This window comes from Calliopsis andreniformis, chromosome 1 (genome assembly GCF_051401765.1).
Source record: "Calliopsis andreniformis isolate RMS-2024a chromosome 1, iyCalAndr_principal, whole genome shotgun sequence".
Taxonomy (NCBI): Eukaryota; Metazoa; Arthropoda; class Insecta; order Hymenoptera; family Andrenidae; genus Calliopsis; species Calliopsis andreniformis.
This window is the reverse complement of record NC_135062.1, coordinates 6,717,470-6,736,971: the sequence shown is the minus strand read 5'-3', so window position 1 is coordinate 6,736,971 and position 19,502 is coordinate 6,717,470. Positions and strand designations below refer to the sequence as shown.

The 19,502-nt window shown below is 41.9% G+C and overlaps 1 protein-coding gene across 1 annotated transcript in view; it reads right to left on the bottom strand.

Annotated features, from left to right (window-relative positions):
• Positions 1-10,453: 10,453 nt before the first annotated feature.
• The window catches only part of Imp (IGF-II mRNA-binding protein), a 120,146-nt gene continuing 111,097 nt past the window's right edge, over positions 10,454-19,502 (bottom strand). Inside the window, exon 8 of the mRNA XM_076376944.1 lies at positions 10,454-19,220. Within this exon, the coding sequence (XP_076233059.1) occupies positions 19,002-19,220 (219 nt within the window). The 3' untranslated portion in view covers positions 10,454-19,001. The remainder of the gene's footprint in view (positions 19,221-19,502) is intronic.

The following is a 19,502-nucleotide window of genomic DNA, read 5'->3' as shown; positions in this document are numbered from 1 at the left end:
TTGAAATCTGTATGAAACGCAAATAAAGTGTAGAGTATCTTTTTCCTTTTTTTTGCTTACGTAACTTTTTCTTGCCTTCAGGTTTACTAGCTTTTTTTTGAATAATATTTATATACCGTATTTTTTTTACTCCTTAATAGCTTCTTTGTTTCTTTCTTTTCTTTCAACGCGCTTACATTCGAAATAGACTTTTATATACTTTAGAATTATACAGTTTTACAATAAAAAGGAAATTTAAAACTTATTCTTCTTTTCTTTCATTTTCATCTGTTTTCCGCTGCTGCGTTTATCGTACGCTCGTTTTTCTCTCTCGTTTTCACCATTATTCCCTTTCTTTCTCTCTCTCTTTCTCTCTTTCTCTCTCTCTCTCTCTCCCTTTCTCTCCCTCTCCCTCTCCCTCTCTTTCTCTCTTCTTCCACTTTCTCTCCTTCCACACGCACGCACGCACGCACGCACACACACACACAAACACACACACACACACATCTATAATATTACTTTAGTTTTACTTTTACGCGATTTTCTTTCCTTTATTATTTGTGAGGAATTGTTATCGTCGAGCGTGTCGCTCGCTGATGATATATGCAGATATATCAACGGTGTATCGTCGCTCGCGCGCGCGTGCGCACGCCATCGCATCGCATCTCTCGCTGCTCTTCGTTCCCCCTGTGTTTCCTTAACAATAACCATAGTAATAATAATAATAATAAAAATTACAATAATAATAATAGTAGTAATAATAGTAATAGTAATAATAATAAAAAAAAAGCGATAAAATTTTGCTGAGGGACGTACGGAAAGAAGCGGACACTAGCGTAAATTTTGTTCCCTTTCGCGTGGGCGAAAGTAAGGAAAGGCCGAAAGATCATTATCGTCATTGGAAGTTCGTTGAATTTTGAAAGCGCGAACGAAAATACGCGTCTGCTCGCGCGAGTTCCCGAAAACGAAGGCGACGTTGGATGGCTGGACGGCGCGCGAGCGTTACAAAAAAGAAAAAGACACTGCGTAAACGTTATCTTCTCTTCGGCGTCTCGCCCGATTTTTCCTGTATCTTTTCAGTTTCGCGCGAATCGAATGGTTTCTAGTGTTTTTTTTATTTTTTTATTTTTTTTACTTTATTTCGTTTTTATTTCCCCGTGTTCTTATTACAAACTCCACGAAGATCAACTATTTTCCATTTTTCTCTTGTCGACCTGCGTTCCATGATGAAATACAATTTCTATTGGTTCTCTCGTTTCACGTTTATCCTTTTTTTCTTATTTTCTTTTTACACAAAAAGAGACAAAAACAACACAACGGCATTCCTATTATTCCCATTCTATTTTAACGCTAATATGTAGGACAAAAAACTAACAGATTTCGGCATAATAACAAATCGTCGTCCACCGAGCCCGAGACGCGTCCCCGGAAGTCGAGGCTCACGCGCAAACGCGCCACAATCCGGCTGTTCGGTTCGTCCTTCCGGTTCTATCTCTGAAGACGCTCTCGAGCAATTCGACGCGACAAAATATAACAGGTTGTCGGCTCTGACGACCATCGGTTCCTGACCTCTCGCGGGCCACTTCCGCTTTGTCGATGGACTCCCACACTAATAGGGGAAGAAAACACTCGGTCCATCTCGATTTTTCTGGCTCTCGTCGCCTCTCTGCATAACATTCACAGCTTTCGCAACTTAACCTCTTCGTATCTTATATTTAAACGCTGTATTATTACTCTGTCTCGTGTCCCGGATATGGAAGCCCACTTATTGCTGATGCTGCTATATTTCACGGGAGACTGGCAGTGACGCGAGCTGATTAAGAATAGACAAGGAACGACGACAAATACTACTTCGATGTTCGATGGACTTTCGCGCTGACCAAGACAGTTGGCTGACAAAAAAGAAGTCTGTTGGATACATCGCTGAATCGAAATAGTATTCTTCTCGTTCGCCTATGGCTGCCATATCCGATCACATGAGTTCGCCTAACGCTCGGATAACAATCTAATAAAATCGTCGTGGTACAAAAATGGCGTCAATAGGTGTATGGGTAATTCGCAGCGAGAACCAGAAACGGTTGAGGCGCCTGTAAACGGTCGAACAACGATGGGGGAAGAATCCCCGCGAGATATCAGAAATTTCAGTTTACTTCACACTATATACACATCGAGAGAGGAGAGTCTCCACGTCGAGGCGCAACCAGCGAGGCTAGTGAAGAACAAACATGGCAGCGCTCCTGCGTTGCTACGACGAGGCGGAGGCTCTGCCCCCGTCAGAGCTCGCGAACACAATAATTCTATTTCAATAATTGTTTTATCATCACTATTTCACGTTTAACTATTTCCTATTGTGTATGGAAAGGGGAGGGGGGCTTGGGGGTTCTCTCTGCTTGATTAAATGTCTCTGCGATGTTTCTTACGATTATACTTTTCTTTTTAACCAGCGATCTTTCAATCCTTCTCACTCTCGTTCGTTCTATCACTTATATATATGGAAATATATATATATCTTTTTCTATCTGAACTCATCCACGCCTCGTCGTCGAAACGAGTAAAACGAAACGGGTCGAACTAAAAAAAATGTTCATTTACTCTCAGCGAAGAAGTGTTCGCTGATCGTGAACTTAGGAAAAGGGATTCTTGAACAAGAAAATATGTTCGACAAGACTTTTGCTATGTGCGATTTTTCAGAAAATAGAAATTTAAACTTAATCGTAATCTGAGATACCTGTGCAGTGGCTGCTATATAACTATGAGTGGAAACTCGACTATTTCACAGAACCACTAAAAAAGAACAGAGTTTTGGTAAACGTAGACCTGTGGACTATCGTTTTCTAGGATTATCGTGTCAAATAATTAGCTTAATCTATTTAGAACGAGCTTACTATAAATGGTACAAGTGATCTAACTTTCTTTGTCATACGACGAGGCTTTCTTACATTGAAGAGAACAGATGGTAGTGTTCGATTCTCGTCAAATCTTCACATCTCTCTCTCTCTCTCCACTGACCTCCCTAGTCGAATTTCTCCACTCATAGTTCAGGAAGCCAAGCAGGTATCATCGTGCACAAAAGCTCTGTTACGCCTGATCACGGAAAAACGAAACTGGTTCCGGCAATCGAGACGTGGCATATCGTCTCAAATTCTATCCACATCGCGTCTCCACGCGATCCCTTCAATCTCTCACTGCATAATTATCGCTCCATCCTATTTCTATCTTCCTTTTCCTGTCACTGGGTTAAATTCTGCGTTAATTATCGTAAATATGCGTGTAATCTGAGGTACGGTGTATCTGCTTGTAGCTTTGAAAAATTTGCGAGGTAGTCGTGTGTTAGAGCGCGCCGCGGCGGCTCCACTCGTCGAGGGCGTCGAGCGTCGGCCAGCGTCCCCTTGTTCGCATATCGAACGTTGATTATAAGGCCCGTGCCTGTTCCTAGCGTGTCTTCGACAGCGTACAAAAGTAGAAAAACGAACGATTACGCAATAAGGTCGCGTTAAGGGGGGGTCACGGGGGCGGCGACGACGAGGGTGCGTCGTTTGGCTGTGAAGCAACGCGTGGCATCTCGACGCCCGTGACGCTGACGGACCGCCGTGGCGGCGCCCTTTTTAAAAATCCCGTGTATCGTGTCTATTGTAACAACTATTGCACTTATGATTTGTATATCAATGTGTCACGTGTTCTGCCAATGCGGCACGTGTAAAAAGCGTAAAAAAGTACTGCGTTCAAACTGTTCAACAGCGGCGTTCAAAAAACGGAGAAAAAGATCGGAGAAAGACTCTTCCTTCCTTAATAATTGTTGGACACTTATAATCTGCGCGCGAACGCTTTAAAACCCTACTATAATATGTTTATTATTTAATAATATAGGTACCTTTAAATGCCATCCGGTTTCCATACTATTTCACTATTTCCCTTCCTCCTCATATATCGTCATTATTTCACTCTCCAATCGTCCTTTCTCACAACTGTTCTCCCTTTTTCTCCCTTCACCTCTATTTCATATCTCTTTTGTTCCTCTGCGATAATCGTACAGCTTAAAAAAGAAGAACAAAGGAAAAAAAACTGACAAAATATATATGACGTTATTACGGCGGTAGATATATAGAATATCTATATATATATCGATATATTTATTTAATATAGCTTTTTCTATGGTAAATCTGGCTTCCTTCAATAAAAGTCTTAAACGCTTATTACAGGCGGAGAGAATCGGTCTTTTTTCCTTCCTTCCTTCCTCGTTTCCTTCGCGTAACATTATTCTATTTCCCGTTTTGTCTTTCCTGCATTCACGCTGGCTCCTTCTTCTATTTTACATGCAGGCATGGTGTGTGTATATATATCTATATATGTATACTCATATATATATAAACTGGATGTATGTATAATACACACAACATATGCGTAATGCAATGCGGTGTGTGCTGACGGATTCTCACTCAGGAAAAATGATACGCGTTGTTCGTTATGATCTGTGATGTGCACGAAAAATTCAACTTCAGGTTTACTTTCTGTTCCCGTTTCGTTTAAACGCACGGCTCTCTTTCTCGCGTTCATTCTGAATCCTTCCATTCCCGTTATGCTTTCTCTTCTTTCTGTAATCCACTGTATAGATACGTATTCCAATCCCTTCTGATTCCGCTTTCGATTTCGTCTTTCTTTCTCTTTCGATTTCAAATGATACAGGGCAATTCCTCACGTTCATCTACTAATTTTAAAAACCAAAAACGCCTAGCAGGTGCTCTCCCTCCAGACAAGGTAAACGAGAAAGCCTCTTTTCCTTTTTTCTCCCTTTTCTAGAACAGTAACTTTTTTTCTTTCATCAATTTTTCACACAGTTTGCAACTTCTGGGGCCCGAAATATCGCTCTTCCGTGATTGGTCCGAAAGTCGAAAAAGGGGATACACGGAAAACCGAAAAAACTCACGAGTGACTTCTCCTTCTCGAGCTGTTGCTCGAAAGAGCAGAAAAATTTAGCGTCTGGAGAGAAGCGGCCCGCTAAATAATTTTTTTTCCTGCCTTACATGCCTATGTATTTTAACCTCTATGCTTTGTGTACTTAATGATTATCCATATAGTATGTATTTTAAACTTTAATTATCCACTAAAAAACACCATAAGAATTTTTTTCTTCTCTCACCCTTTGGATTGAAAAAAAGCTTCATGCGCCGTTTCGTGTCTCTCTTAGTATGTGTGTGTGTGTGGGTGGGTGTATGTGTGTTTACGCACGCGCGTACATGTATGTGTGTGTGTCTCGTGTCTGTGAGTGTGAGTCCGAAAGGGTACCGCGATTCGATGAATGATGAAAAAAATAAAATGAGAAAAACCCGTATATGAGAATTTATCGATTCTACCAAAGACAGTGACGATAGTAAGTGAAAGAAATCAAAGGTAATTCGGAGAAAAGGAGATTAAAAAAAAAAAAAGAAATAAGAATAAGAATAGTAATAATGATAAAACATAGAACAACACCAGAAGCCTGAGGAAAAGTACCGAAACGCGACGACGCATTTGAATGTTTGCAAGATTCGTACGGAATGAATGATTCGAATGATTCGAACAATTTTTGCAAGCAAAAGACAGGAAATGCGTCAACACGCGTCTATCCTCCGGATCTGAAGGAATGGCTCGCAGGATCGCGAGTCATTCTCCTCGATTTTCGACTTCCGGTTTCAGAGAAACACGCGTTCGCTATTCCCATTAGCTGCTCAAATTTCAATACTTGCGATTACCATACATGCATTACTATTACGATTACTATTTAATATTATCGATAATATTTATTACTATTATTATCATACGCCATATGTTATTAAAATCGTTTCCTCGTTTTCTCCTCCTCTTTTTTTTATCCTCGACCGTCACCCAAAACCAAATAGTACCAGCGATCGTTCTACGTTCCATCCGAGTACATTGTATCCCTTCCCGTTTTTTCGAATCGAAAGAACAAAAAAAAACACACTGGGGCCTCGACGGATGTATCGCGCGAGTGTACCAATAATTGAAAACACAAAAAGAAAAAAACAGTACATGAAATGTCTTTACTCTGGCAGGCGTGTATCGTCGGAAATAAGTCTCTCGAACCAAGAAGAAATAACGAACTCTTATGATGTGCATCTCTTATACACGGAATTCACGAAAATAGCAAAAAAAAAAAAAAAATCATCAAATCATCGAAGACACAAAAATACATAGCGGTAGTAGTAGTAGTAGTAATAGATAGTAATAATAGTAGTAGTAGTGTAGTAGTAGTAGTAATAGTATAGTAGTAGTTTATAGTAGATAGTGGTGATTATATAGTAGAAGTTTTTTTTAATAGTAGAATAGTAGCAATTAAAATAAACTAGACAAAAAATGAATTAATTACGGTGAAATTATCGTAATTCATGGGGCTGACCCTCGTCACGTCTCGTCCATCGAAAATCGCGCGCGTCAATCCACGAAATCGACATCCCCTGGTCGTTTCCAACTCTCTTTCTATCGCTCTTTCGCTTCTACTACCCCCCACTCGTTCCAATTACTCGACGATCGAACATGATAACAGATCGACAGGGACAGAGTGACGAGGGGCTGACGAACCCCGCGGTAGCGCAAAAATTAAAACAAAAAAAAAAAGTCATTATACCCAATGTATAGCGAGTGCGAAGCAAAATGCAAGCGCGGAGGCTGTCTCCGTCGGCAATGCGCAACCTCTATTATATTTATTATTATTTACCCAAGAAACAGTGTTTAGTTCCAAAGCACGTGTTATCATCCAAGTAACAATATCCTTTGTCGCTTGTTTCTTGTATTCATCGATAATATTTCCATTTGTTTTGCTTTCCCCTTGTATATCGTCGTTCTCTCGATCTGCGAATAATCGTATCGTAATTCATCCTTATATTATTTTTTTTCCCCTTTTGTTTGTTTGCGATTGGTTCGCGCGCAAAACGGCCTCGTGCCGTTCTATTTTCATTGTGATTAATTACGCCCGTTTTGTTTCTTTTTTTCCCATATGCATGGCAACCATCGTTCTCCACGATCAATGGATCTGTGCACCGTCCATTTTTCACTTTCTTTCCTTCCCCACTTGTCCCTTAATTACGTTCCTCGTTTACAGTCCAAACGTTCCCTCAAACTGTACTCCAGTTACCATTCTCGGCGTGCGTATAATAACGTACGTATTATTTATATATTTTTATGTATAAACGTCTGTATACATAATATGTGTGTGTGTCTGGCGGTATACGTAAATAGATACAGTCGTTTCCATTTCTTTTTTTCCCCATCGCTTTTGCGGTCAGATGCGTCTCGGAGGTAATGAATTAGAGCTTCTATGGCTGACCTTGGCGCTGTGCACAAGGTCGCGCCAGCTTCCACATTTTCCTGCTCGTCTAGCGTCCCAGAGTGCGCGTACAAAACGAAGGCTGTCTTTTCTTCGCTGTCGAACTGATGATACGTTTATTTTCGTCGGCTCTATTTCCCACTTTGTCCATCCAGCGTGTCGTCAGCCTTTATCCTTCGATCTCACGCGTTACGCCCATTGCGACAGTACAGTTTTCTATTTCAGTGTCCTGCACCGCTGTTCTCCAATCTCGATCGCCGTGTTGGAACGGCATCGTTCTTTTCTCTGTCCTTTCATCGAAAATATTCAAAATTCGTCTTCGATTCGTAAATCCAGGCTGCACTGTGTTTTGTGTATGTCGAAGAGAAATGTCAGAATTTTTCTCGCCTCGAGGGGCTTCCAGAAGTTCATTTTTCTTAATGGGCTGTTGCGTTTTACCTCGTTTTCTGTCCATCGAGGTTTTCAGAATACCGAGGCTCTCGATCGTCGCTAGACGAAACACTCTTCACTCCTGATGGTAGGACTTTCTCCATTATCGTCGCAAGAAGATCGATCCTCAGCGTACTCTTTTTCTCTGGGCTGTTCCAACTGTTTACTTTTCGACACTGGCGAATTTCTACGATGCGTGATCTCTGGTATGGTTGTGTCCCTTGTCTTCTGATTTCCTCCTACTATACATGTACATATCGCCCTTCGACTGGTCGACGTACCCTGAGATCCCATCAGAACCTGAGGCTACTCGACGTGCATCGAACTCCGAGCCAAAAGAGCCTAAAATCGTTTCGAATCGCGAGCCAAAAACCTCTAAAAACCGAGAAGAGTCGCCACAATCAAAGGACCCTGAAATCAAAATTTTCTTTGTTCCTCGGATACGTGCTAGCACCGACGCTGGATAGTCTAAGAATGATAGTCTCTCGACGAGTTGTAATTAACGTGGTCCCGCGATTACCTGCTTCTTCGAGCGCCCGATGCCCGACACATTCCCTCAGAACTTTTTGCAATTCGCGAAATCTGTTAGCAACGAAATGCAAATACTCTCTTTCGACTCGAAGTCCATGCTCCTCTACGTATTATACACAGGATATACACATATAATGTAATATAATATATGTACAACGCGCGTATCGACATCCTGTCGCGAATGTTGACCTAACCCAAAACGTCTGTCACCCCTTTCGCGCGTGGTCTCTGTTTCTCGTCGGCAAAAAAGAAGAATGAACGGAATGATCAGCGCGCGCGCCAATCGAAAATCAATTCGTTCTAATCGGTTTCAATTTCGCGATTTGATGGCTTCGCTTTTTGCGCGGTGTGTGTGTGTGTGTGGGTGTGTCCATGTACGAGGATGCGTGGGCTGTACCTGTGCGTCTGTCTGAGTATGTTTGATAGGGAAAAATCGTGTGTAAACGTATGCGCAGAGAAATGAATATCCAGCGAACCGGGTTAACGGAACGACATTCACGAACGCGGTTATCGTGCGAAACAAATGTGTAAACCGAACAAGAAAACGAAGAACGTGCATAAACATCCGTACAATGATTAAAAAGAAGAAGTAAAGGTCGCGGCAACAAAGGAACGCGAAACGAACGAATCAACGGAGATAAAAGAGAATCAAAAAGAAAAGAGAAGAACTGTCAAAAAAAAAAAAAAAAAAAGAAAACGAAAAAAAACGAATTTATTACAAGATCCGCGAACAAATTACTTATTCCCTAAACGCGACACGTTCAGAAAAACTATTCTACCCGAAATATAAAACCGTTCAAAGATAAAAAAAAAGAAAAACGCGAACAACTATACATGTATAAATCTCTCTCACATTTTCATATTTTTTTATTTTTTTGCCATGCCTCGCAGCATCGCTTTTTTTTTATTCACTCTTTTCCCTCATCTTCTTCCTTCTCTTCTCGCTTGTTGTCCATTCCTTAGCTACGCAAAGAAACTACGGGTACAGATGCATAAACTTATGAGGTAGCGAACAAATAAAAAGAAACTCTCCGATCCACGATTCAACGACCAATCTGCTCCTCTTTTCTCCGCCTGACTTGACTTTTCCCTCCGTTTACGTGGCACGTGGTTTTCTCTGATCGGCCGGACTTCCGGAAACGGCTATTTTGGGTTTTAGTATTACACATCTCGCCTCGTCGCGAGATCCTCACGTCCTTCGATCCTCAACGATCGTCGGTCGATCTACGGAAGAGCACCGATGATTAATGACAGCACACCGAGGCTCTCGATAATTATAACACCATTTATTGTATAGCTTCTCTCTGCTCTTCAGCTACGCTCTTTAACGTGTCGCGTGGATGTGAAACGTCTTATTTTCGCTGCAGCCCGTTGTGCTTCGTCTCGTTGGCAGTATGAGAACAGCCTTATAAGCGACATAAGATATACATAAGCGTTGTCACGCGCGAACCGATCTTTGATAGATCCACGGCTTCCTCAGACATACATTCTGCCTGATCACCTCTGAATCTGAAATATGTAAATGATGAGTGGCTACGCGACAGAATCGCGTACCAATAACACTGTATCTCTCTGTTGCGTCTATTGAATCTATATTCTCTCTTGTTCAATATTCTTTCCTCGGCTCTTTCTTCCTGTGCATCGTTGGCGTTCGTTTTGTCCTTATCACGGGACAAAAAGGTGTATCGACAAGGCTACTTGGTCGGTTTTCGCGGCATACGATTATAATCGACGTTAACAACGTGTATACATATTTATATAATAACTAGTTGTTCGTACGCTATAAACGATCTGTAGAAAAGTACGAGACGAGAGCGACGACGGTGAAGCGACGCTCGTCGCTGGACCATCCACGGGCGGCACGGAACAACTTTCCGTTTCCACTTTTCTTTACGAACGAAAAAGAAAACGAAGAAAAAGAAATATTAATGACAACTGCGGCTTTCTAAACAACTGACGTTCGCACCTAACATAGAATCGAAAACACATCGCATTCACTCTTCTTCACGCATACGCGACGAACGGTTCCTCTATTTTACGAGTTGCAATCGAATCTTCTATATCCGGTACCATCGACTATAATCTGTTTCTCAATTAATAAGTTTAAGCTTTATATATAATATATATCTATGTACAACAAGTGTATAGCGTATATATGTGTTACTATATGCATACAAGATCTGGGGGGGAGAGGGGGCTATTCAGAGGGGGGAAGTGTAAATGCAGTGTAGAGAATAAGTTACATACCCGCGCGGTTTTCTCAATAATGCCCATTATTGGCAACAATAGGATTAATAATAGATAATATATTAAGACTCCGTGGTCAAAACGCGTCTCACCATATCTCTCATTCTTTCTCTTCAAAACAACCTCTCTCTCTCTCTCTCTCTCTCTCTCACACACACACTCTCTCCCATTCTAACTTTCTAACTCTGCTTAGATCACGTTACTATTATTAGATTATGTCTCCATTTAGTTTTCTCTCTTGTTCATCGAACAGCCATCTTTCCACACTCGTCCATCCTCTTTCGCTCGTGACCATTCACACCCCTTTCTCATCCCAGTGGCGCGCCACGCCTAAGCCTATCCGATATATTATCTGTTTAGCGATATCACTTGAACCTGTCACATTAACAACAATGCCCAACTGTATACAATAAGGCCCTCGTTTACCGCCGCGTACTCGGCTCAGACACGTTCCTTTCGATCCAGAGTATGATTCAGCCCTGATGATATACGTATATCTCTTACTCGCGAGGAACGTCGGCTCGTCTCGAGGGGGAGTCGCTCTTTGAGACGCCGCGGACCTCTTCGTCTCGCGGTTCCGTTTCCGTGGGGACGTTCGGTCGTGTCGTTCAACGAAACGCCGAACAGGTCCCGCTGGAAACGGCGTAGCGAAAGAGACTTCCCTTTTATCACCGACGGTCTAATAATCGCGATCCTAAATATCGGCTGCCGTCCCTGCTTCTCCTATCCTGGAAATACTAATACTAAAGCCCAAAATAATCTACCACCCATTCGTTTGTCGGTGTGCTTCTTTCCTTTTTCCTGCTCTAAACTTGTCTTCTCTGCGAACGACTGGAGCAACAATCAGCGCCAGTGGCTGTCACCACTGGCGACGATTGATCCATCCAGCCGTTTTCGATAATCACTGATATCCCTTTTCTTATCGCTATTTTACTATTCGTTTTATCACTATTAAATATTAATAAAGAAATAGAAGTGCTGTAACCTGCTGAGTGTCCCGCAACCCAGGGACAGAGGGCCGAACGACCGACCACCTTTCCCCAGATGCTGCATTTCTCGTTAGATTCCATCGTTACTATTGTAAAGGTCGCGGAGACGATCCACAGTGTGGTGACGCGTCCACGTGACCGTCCCGCGTATATATTTATATAATACATATATATAAATGTGTGCTTATAGTACACAAAATCGTGTGGATCGATGACGAATCGCGTTCGCCGCGATCCCTGTGTGTTCGTTATGCATCCCCAGCTGATGATTGATCGGTCTGAGAACCACCCTGATTGTGGTATCGTCGGCGAATGGTATGTATGTGTTTTCGTGTAACAGTGAAGAAAGTCGAACAGTGCCCACAAAAAGAATGATTCCGTGCTGTGATACTTGCATGTGTCTCTCGGGTCTACGAATCATGATAAATGCCTGATGGTGTCTTATCTCGCGTCGACATTGACGACGGTAAAAAGCATTCGAAAAGCAAAACTGCAAGTGCGATTGTCTTTCCAATGAAGGTCGCATGAAACGACGTTTGCGAACGTCGAAAATGGTTTGTTGGTTTTTTGAGAAAGCGTGATCGAAGAACTCGACGACTACCGACTCGATGAATTTCCTTTCCCTTTTTTCTGTGAAATGGTCTCTCTGTCTCGATTTTTCAAAACTTCTCGTCGCAACGACATATCGTCGGAGATCCGTATGCATGTGAGTGTAACGTATACCTTTCTGCTTCCATTGGTCAACAGTATACACGTGTGTGTGCGTGTTTCCTTTTTTCCACTTTTTTTTTTAGCATTTTTTTCGCTTTTTTTTTTTTAAACAACGTTCGTTTGCTGCGTCGAACGGATACGCTGGATCCTTAACCGTGGCTGATCGAACTGTAAGAGAAAAGTTGTGTCCTTCGGTGTGAATCGTCAATAACCGTGCGCGGAAATGGATGATCCTGCTTTGTCCCGAAGATCCGTAACAGACTGATCTGTGGCTTCGTCTAATCCCAGAGTCGTTATCCTCGTTTCCTTTTCTGCCGAGTATTTCGGTGTTTTCAGCGAATACGTTTTGGCCGCGAATCGCGTAGCTGTTACGCGTTAGACGCGTTTCCTCTTCTTTTCGATTTCTTTGCGTTCGTACATTTTGTTTCTTCGTTCCATTGGCGATGGAGCTCCGAATGTTTTCGTCCTTCGTCTATCTCCTGCGTGAATTTTCGTTTTTCGAACTCTTGCGCCTGCACGAATCGTGGAGTGTTCGGCTTTTGCTTTCTTTTTTTTCTCGAAAAAGGTCCCCGTGTAAAAAACTACAAAAGTTTTCGCGTAATTGTACATGTTGATACGAAGAGAGTGGTAAAAAGTTCGCTAAAGCTTAACAAACGGTCGTCGGAGATACGTGTCGACGATATTTGGACGTTCGTAGATAAAAAGGAGCTGTCCTTTCTTCCTTTCGTCGAGAGTTGCATTTAACGATTGCGGTTCGTGTTACGCACGTTATCGTAGTTCGATGATTGGAAAGATTGTTCGTGGTTTCTTACGTCGACGAAGCTTTACATAAATTTTTCCCTTGAGTTGCTCGATACGATTATTTTTTGGTTCTTCTTCCTTTTTAAATCTTCTCTTATCTCCTCGTTCCGCGGGATATATGTAATTTAATCTTAACTTAAGCGCGCCGAGATTAACTTTAATTTTCCTCAGTTCTAATCGATAAGCACGATCTCATCTCACGGTAAAATATTTCTAGAATACTAATATTTAAGATTTAGCGATAAATCGATTTTGTACATTTGTTTTTTGTTGGTACCTTCCTACCAGTACATTAAGTTACTCTCCTCGCTTCCTTCTAATTCACGCGCATAATAATTTATTATAACGTTAAAAATCTTCTCTCTCTTTTTTTTTTCTTTAAGTTATCATTTATTTATATTAATAATTTCTATTTAATCTTCATCTCTTCATTTTTTTTCTTTTGTTACTTTGTTTGATTTGTACATTCTCCCGAGCGTGCGAGCGATCTTGTCTCCTCTATCTCTCCAAATCTCTCTATCTTCACCTTTCTCTCCTTTCATGACGTTCCAAGTGCTGTGCTGAAGAATTCGGCCGAAAATATGCAGTGCTTCGTTTTTTTTTTTCACCTCCCTTTCAACGCGACGGTTCTGCTTGGTTCCTTCTTCTGTATTCTGTTTAACCGGGTTTTGTCGTTGCGTGTACGTATCCTTTCTGCGTTCAGCTTTTGAAATTTGTTCGCTTTCCATTTTAATTCCTCATCGGCGAGGAGTGCAAGAACTGTGAGCGAGAAATGAAGTCAAAGGGTGCCTTGAGCTTCTTTGTTTCGTTTTTCCTTCTTCCTATCTACTACCAAGACTCCGGATTTTCTTCTTCTCTTTTGAAACTCCCATTCCGAAAATTGTTGCGCAACGAAAAAAATGAATCAAAGATAGATGAACAAGCGAAAAGTGTGATTAACTCACGTGCGGGGTAGATTGCGAATATGAACTTCCGTTAGTTTTTGTTTTTCGTTCTTTTCGTTTTTCACGAAGAGGTGTTCCGAAAAGAGAGGGGGGGCGGGCGATGATTTTCGTCGTCGCTTCGACGGCTTCGCAGCGACAACGAGGATTCTGTTGAAATGAGCGATCGTATCTCGTAATCGCGTCGTGCTTCTCTGTTATTCTCTCTCTGGGCATTTCTCGTGCGATTCGAATAGTTCGCTTGATGAATTTTGACTGGTTTTTCCCATTTTGGCCGAAAATAATTTAGGTTCCCGAAATGCGACGTTGTGTGCATTCTATCAGGAAAAAGGAGCGTGTCAAGTTGGTCTTGAAATAGCGTAAATGAGTTGTTGTTGTTCCTTTGTAGGTAAAGCGAATTTCGCGATGGTGGCGGTGGTGGATGGTGTGTCCTTTATCTAGTACCCTTTCCTTCTCTGTTCTTTATTTCTTTCTGTTTACTGTTCACCATGGTTCACTTTAGCTAGTTTCTATGGCGTTACGGCTACCAGTTAGCGGTACGGTGCATGTTATTGTGTTTTGTTCCTTGGCACTTTCATCGTTTTCCTTTGCTTCCTTTCTACAAATGTTAATCGTTCATTTTTTTTCTTTTTTAAATATTTACGCTTGATAAATAAACACGGAGACGAAGGCCTGCGGGCGAGGAAGGCTTGCCAGGAAGCGACAACGACGGGAATCGCGTCGCATAAAACTGCGAGCCCGACCGCCTTGTCGCTGGCCGTCGAAGAGACATCCTCGCCGAGCGCGGACCTGGCGCCACCGTTTTTCTCCAAATATATTAAATATATTATACAATTTATCCGACTAAAATCTCCTTTATTCCCCCCTGACGAGCGACAGACGCGCACAGCGCAAAAAGCTGCGCGCCGTTCCTCTCTTAAATCTTTTTTTGTCTTTTATTCTTTAAATTAATTCTCTCTTCTTCTTTTTTTTTTTTTTTTACGAAAAACACCTCGCTTATCTTCCTCCTTTCTCTTATCTCTTACCTCTATTTAAAAAATGTTTTCCTTCTCGCCTTCCCTCCTCAACGCCTCGCTTCATCAATATCGTTAAAATTCATTAAGTTATTTAAAAACATCTAACAAAAAAATTGAAAAAGAAAGATTCACTTAGATCTCCCCAACAATGTATCAAAAATAAACTTATACTCTTAGATTCATTTTTCTTACTCATCTTTTCTTCCCCCTTTTTTCGTTTTATACTCTCGCATAGTTCTTTTTATTCCCTCTCTCATTCACTTCCGTTCTTCTTTTCTCTCTTTCGAATCCGGGTGGTTTCTTCCTCCCTGCCTTCGGTAACTTCATATCGACATCTCTTCTTTTTCCGACGCTCCTCCTCGAGATGCAGCGAAAAAGAAAAAGGCCAGAGAGCGGAGGCACTGGCGCACCATAGCTTCCGCCATCGGTTCCTCTCTTTGTTTTCCTCTGCATACCTTCTCCCTCTTTTCCCGATATTACCCACAGCTGATAGATATTCTTGCGCGCACTCCACAACTCCCTTCCACTTTTCACCTCATCCTTTTTCCTATGAACAAAATTCTTAGTGCGCGAAATATCTTCTCTTCCCTGGCCTAACCACGCGTTCCTTTCTGTTCAAGAACTGGATTCTTTTCCCACCCTAAACTCGTGTATTTTTGTACTAAAAGCATACCGAATGCAGTGAATCAAAACGACGATCAACGACCCCCAATCGTCTTCTAACAATCTTTGTGATCGTTGTCGTCGTCGAACGTCGAAGGTTCAACGCTCTTTGTTGAGCAACGATTGACTTGCCATGATAATAATTGTTGGCATGTTATATGATTGCCTTTGAGTGGTTGCCGAGTGTAAGTAAGGTTCACTGCTGACGCTCTTTTAATTCGATTGTGAAAAAGGAACAGTGTCACACGAGTAAGTAGCGCACATTATGGAAGCTGATGAAGCAACGAGTTAGGTAGTTACTTATTCGTGCGATACTGTCTGTTTTTCAAATCAAATTAAAAGAGAGCCGACAGTTAACAGCACTGGCACTTGTTCACATGTTAGCAGCCATTTAGAAGCAAACTTATAGTACGTCAACTGTGAAAAGAAACGTGGATTCTTGTAACTAGTTGATACATAATGGTCATTTAAATATCCAAATCGATTGATACTTTGATAAAGTGTCAACTTGTATATCTAGGCGTTAACTATTATACTTGTTGCTCATGGCATGCAATCGTGCGTCTCGTCAGTCCGTTAATTTTCAATTTTTTTTCTTTTGGTCATATTTTTATAGATCATCGAACAGGGTTGGCCTGTTCTATCTGTTTCTCAAACTCAAAGTCCCATTCGATTAAATCATGTAAAATCCTTCCTCTCAACTTCTGTCCCAGAACCTTTAGTATTCTTTTTTTCAATCTCTCTTACGCGATCGATCTTTCCGTTTCGACTGGAAACGCTTCCCGCCCGTACGTTGCACGTGCGAATTATCGTTCGAACTTTGTTTCTTTTCTTTTCTGCTTTTTTGTTAAATCAGAACTTACGAGTTACGAATCGCGCGCAAGTCGGTCACGAATATTCCGCCGAAGTAAACGCATTTGTTCGCACGTTTACTCTCTTAGTAACACTTTGTACCCAAATACTAGAACAATTTTTTTGTCAATATACCGAAAGATCCATTCCATAAATGTTATTTTTGTCATTATAATCGGCCAGAATTATCGTGATCGACAGTTATGCGCCGTACACAGAGGCGCCATATCGCTGCGAGTATGGTTCAAATTAATTCCCTTAACGCTCATAATTTGCTATCTTAAATTTTACGATTATTATATACTAGAAATAGGAAGTAGAAAAAAAAACAAAAAAATTACCGAATTTCTAAGGAGATAGAATGCTCTCATGATTCACTTTCGAAGTCTTTGTTTCTGGCATTCAACTCGCTGGCGATATGCGCGCTAACGCCACGAGGCGAAAAGTGACACGTTTCGTGACCGAGGTACCGTGTACCTCCTTGTCGAATCACGCTTCTCCTCGAGTGGCGTTTTTTCTCAGTACTCCATGTTTTTTTTTTTTTCATGATAAGCCTAAACTTCTATCTATCTCGCGCTTCCTTTGCCGTTATATGCCTAATCAGTAATTAATCACTTATCAATTAATAGTATTATTCAACACACGCACACTCACACACTATTACATCCATGGTAAAGTAAAAATCCCTGAAAAAGTTTCGTGACTTTGCTTGCATCTCGTATATCAATCTTTCTCGTTGTCCCCTCTTCGCTACCTCGTGCGTGCCAACGGTCGCTTTTTCATTCTCCCTCTTGAACATCCTTCTCGTAGCACTAAACGGCTGTTTCGTGTGCATTCCCTCCCTCCTCGTTCTATGAACGTTTGATGACTTCGTATTTACTCCCGTCCTTAAGTTCCATCGTTCCGTTCAAATAATCACTTTTCGCAAAAAGCGACCCGATGACGTACTCCTGTCGGTCTATTCCCCAAAACTATTGTTGTTTCCGACGTCGAATAACCACTCGTCGATATCCCCGCAGACAATCGTCTGACCCCTCTCTCACTATTCTTGGCTCTTGCAAGGAACTTGAGGCGAGTGAAGCGTTTAGACACGCCACGCGCGTGCCAACGCGTTTCAATTCACTAATACGAAAAAAAACTCATTAATCGCTTCTTTGGTATTAACGGCGCGAGAGGGGGCGGGGGACTGTGTCGTGGGGATGCTGAGGGGCTTTTTTCTCCCTGCCTGAGAACGTTCCTGGCTCGAAACGCGTCTAGAATTCTAGAAACGTTACGTGTCTCGTTCACAATCTTTCAATAATTAAGTGTCCCGTTAATTCAATTGTCTCTGAGTTGTGTGTGGTATAAAAAACTGTACCTAGAGTAGTTCTCCTTTTCTTTAAAAAAGAAAAAAAAGAAAAAATCGCCTTTCTCTGTAGTACTTAGCAAAAGTTAATAGCAGTAGTAGTAAGTAGTAACATGTATAACGTAATTGTGTAATCGTTACTTAACTTCTCTGTATATTATTATAACTTTAATATTAGGTAGACTTCTTTTTTAGATTAGTTGGTTTTATCTTTTCTCTCGTTTCACTTTTCTTTATCATATTAAATCTTTAACCGTAATCGAATGAGGTAATAAGGTTGTGTATGCTTTTTCTTCTTATCGTCTCATATATATATCCAGTTTCATCGACGAGGTGGTTCTACGCTGCGAAATCGATTCGTTCATGTTTGTCACCCGTCGCTTCGACTTTGAATACAAACGAACTTGCAACGAAACGCACGGCACGCTTGGAGAAGAGGCGAGAAACGCGTCGTCCCCGACGGAGAACCAAATTCTAATAGTGTTTACCCGCTGTACGTGGGTCGGGGACCGAGCGCTAGGATCTCGCCTCGTCTCGCGCGATGCGTTCTCGTTTCGGGTGACGACGTGCAGATTTCCATCCGGTCTTTGGGCGCCTGCACGCATCGCTTTCACTCGTCTTTCTGCTACGTCAAGCTGCAAAAACTTATCGAAAAGCGACGCGGGCTAGGTATCACGATCGATGGTGATGGGTCAACAATGATAATTTTACAGGCATTCTGCTACAAAACCTATCTAAAAGATACGACACGTTACGATTTGTTACGCTCTCAAAGATCCTGAGAAATATTTTGGTCATGCTGTTCACGCGCACGAACTAAGATTGAACAAAGAAAAATGAAGAAGAAAAAGGTGAAAGCAACACCCCATCGACCGTGGCCCTTCTTCTGTCACCTTTGCGCATCGAATCTATGATTTTTAGGAGTATCTGCTCCTACTGCGTGATAATATAATTGATATCGACAAGGTGATGGTTTCGCGCGAACACGCGCGAGCGTGCGTTTATCGTTCGTGTTTCTGCACATCACTCGGCCGCTTTGTTAGGAATCTCGTGCCCCGTAAGAAGGAGGTTGCACGCAGCCTCGCGACGAGAGAATGTCAAAGCGACGAGGCCACCTCGGCGAATAAAACGGATTTCTGTGAGGCATTGGTCGGCGTCAGGTAAATTTCAGTGACGTTACTGATTTTGCGGCTGTTGGCTGGATGGCGAGGAGCTCGATTGCTGCTGAGTCGAGTGTTGCTGCGTCGTTGAACCACCTTGCTGAGACGTGGCACTGCCGTCTCTTCGAGAACGTGAACCACCTTCCTGGCTGCTGCCACGACCAGCGCGCGAGCCAGCACCTGCTCCAGCTGCACCCGATTGCAGGACCATAGAGCGGATTCTTCTCTGTGCCGACTGTGAACAGATGAAAGAAAGGTATTTATATCATTTATATGTATCGCTTGATGGGCTATCATTAATTTTTTTAAGCGAAGAGACCATTTTTCGGGAGTTACTCGTTGATTGCGAAATGGCATTTGAGATTTTAATGACGTGCATGTACGTCTGGTTAAGTGTACATAATTTAAGTACTACTTAAACCTGTCACATGTAGATATAAAAATGACTGAAATAAAAACGTAAGATACAATTTTTTTACCGCTTGTCAAGAATTAAAGAGTTCTCGTGGAAACTATC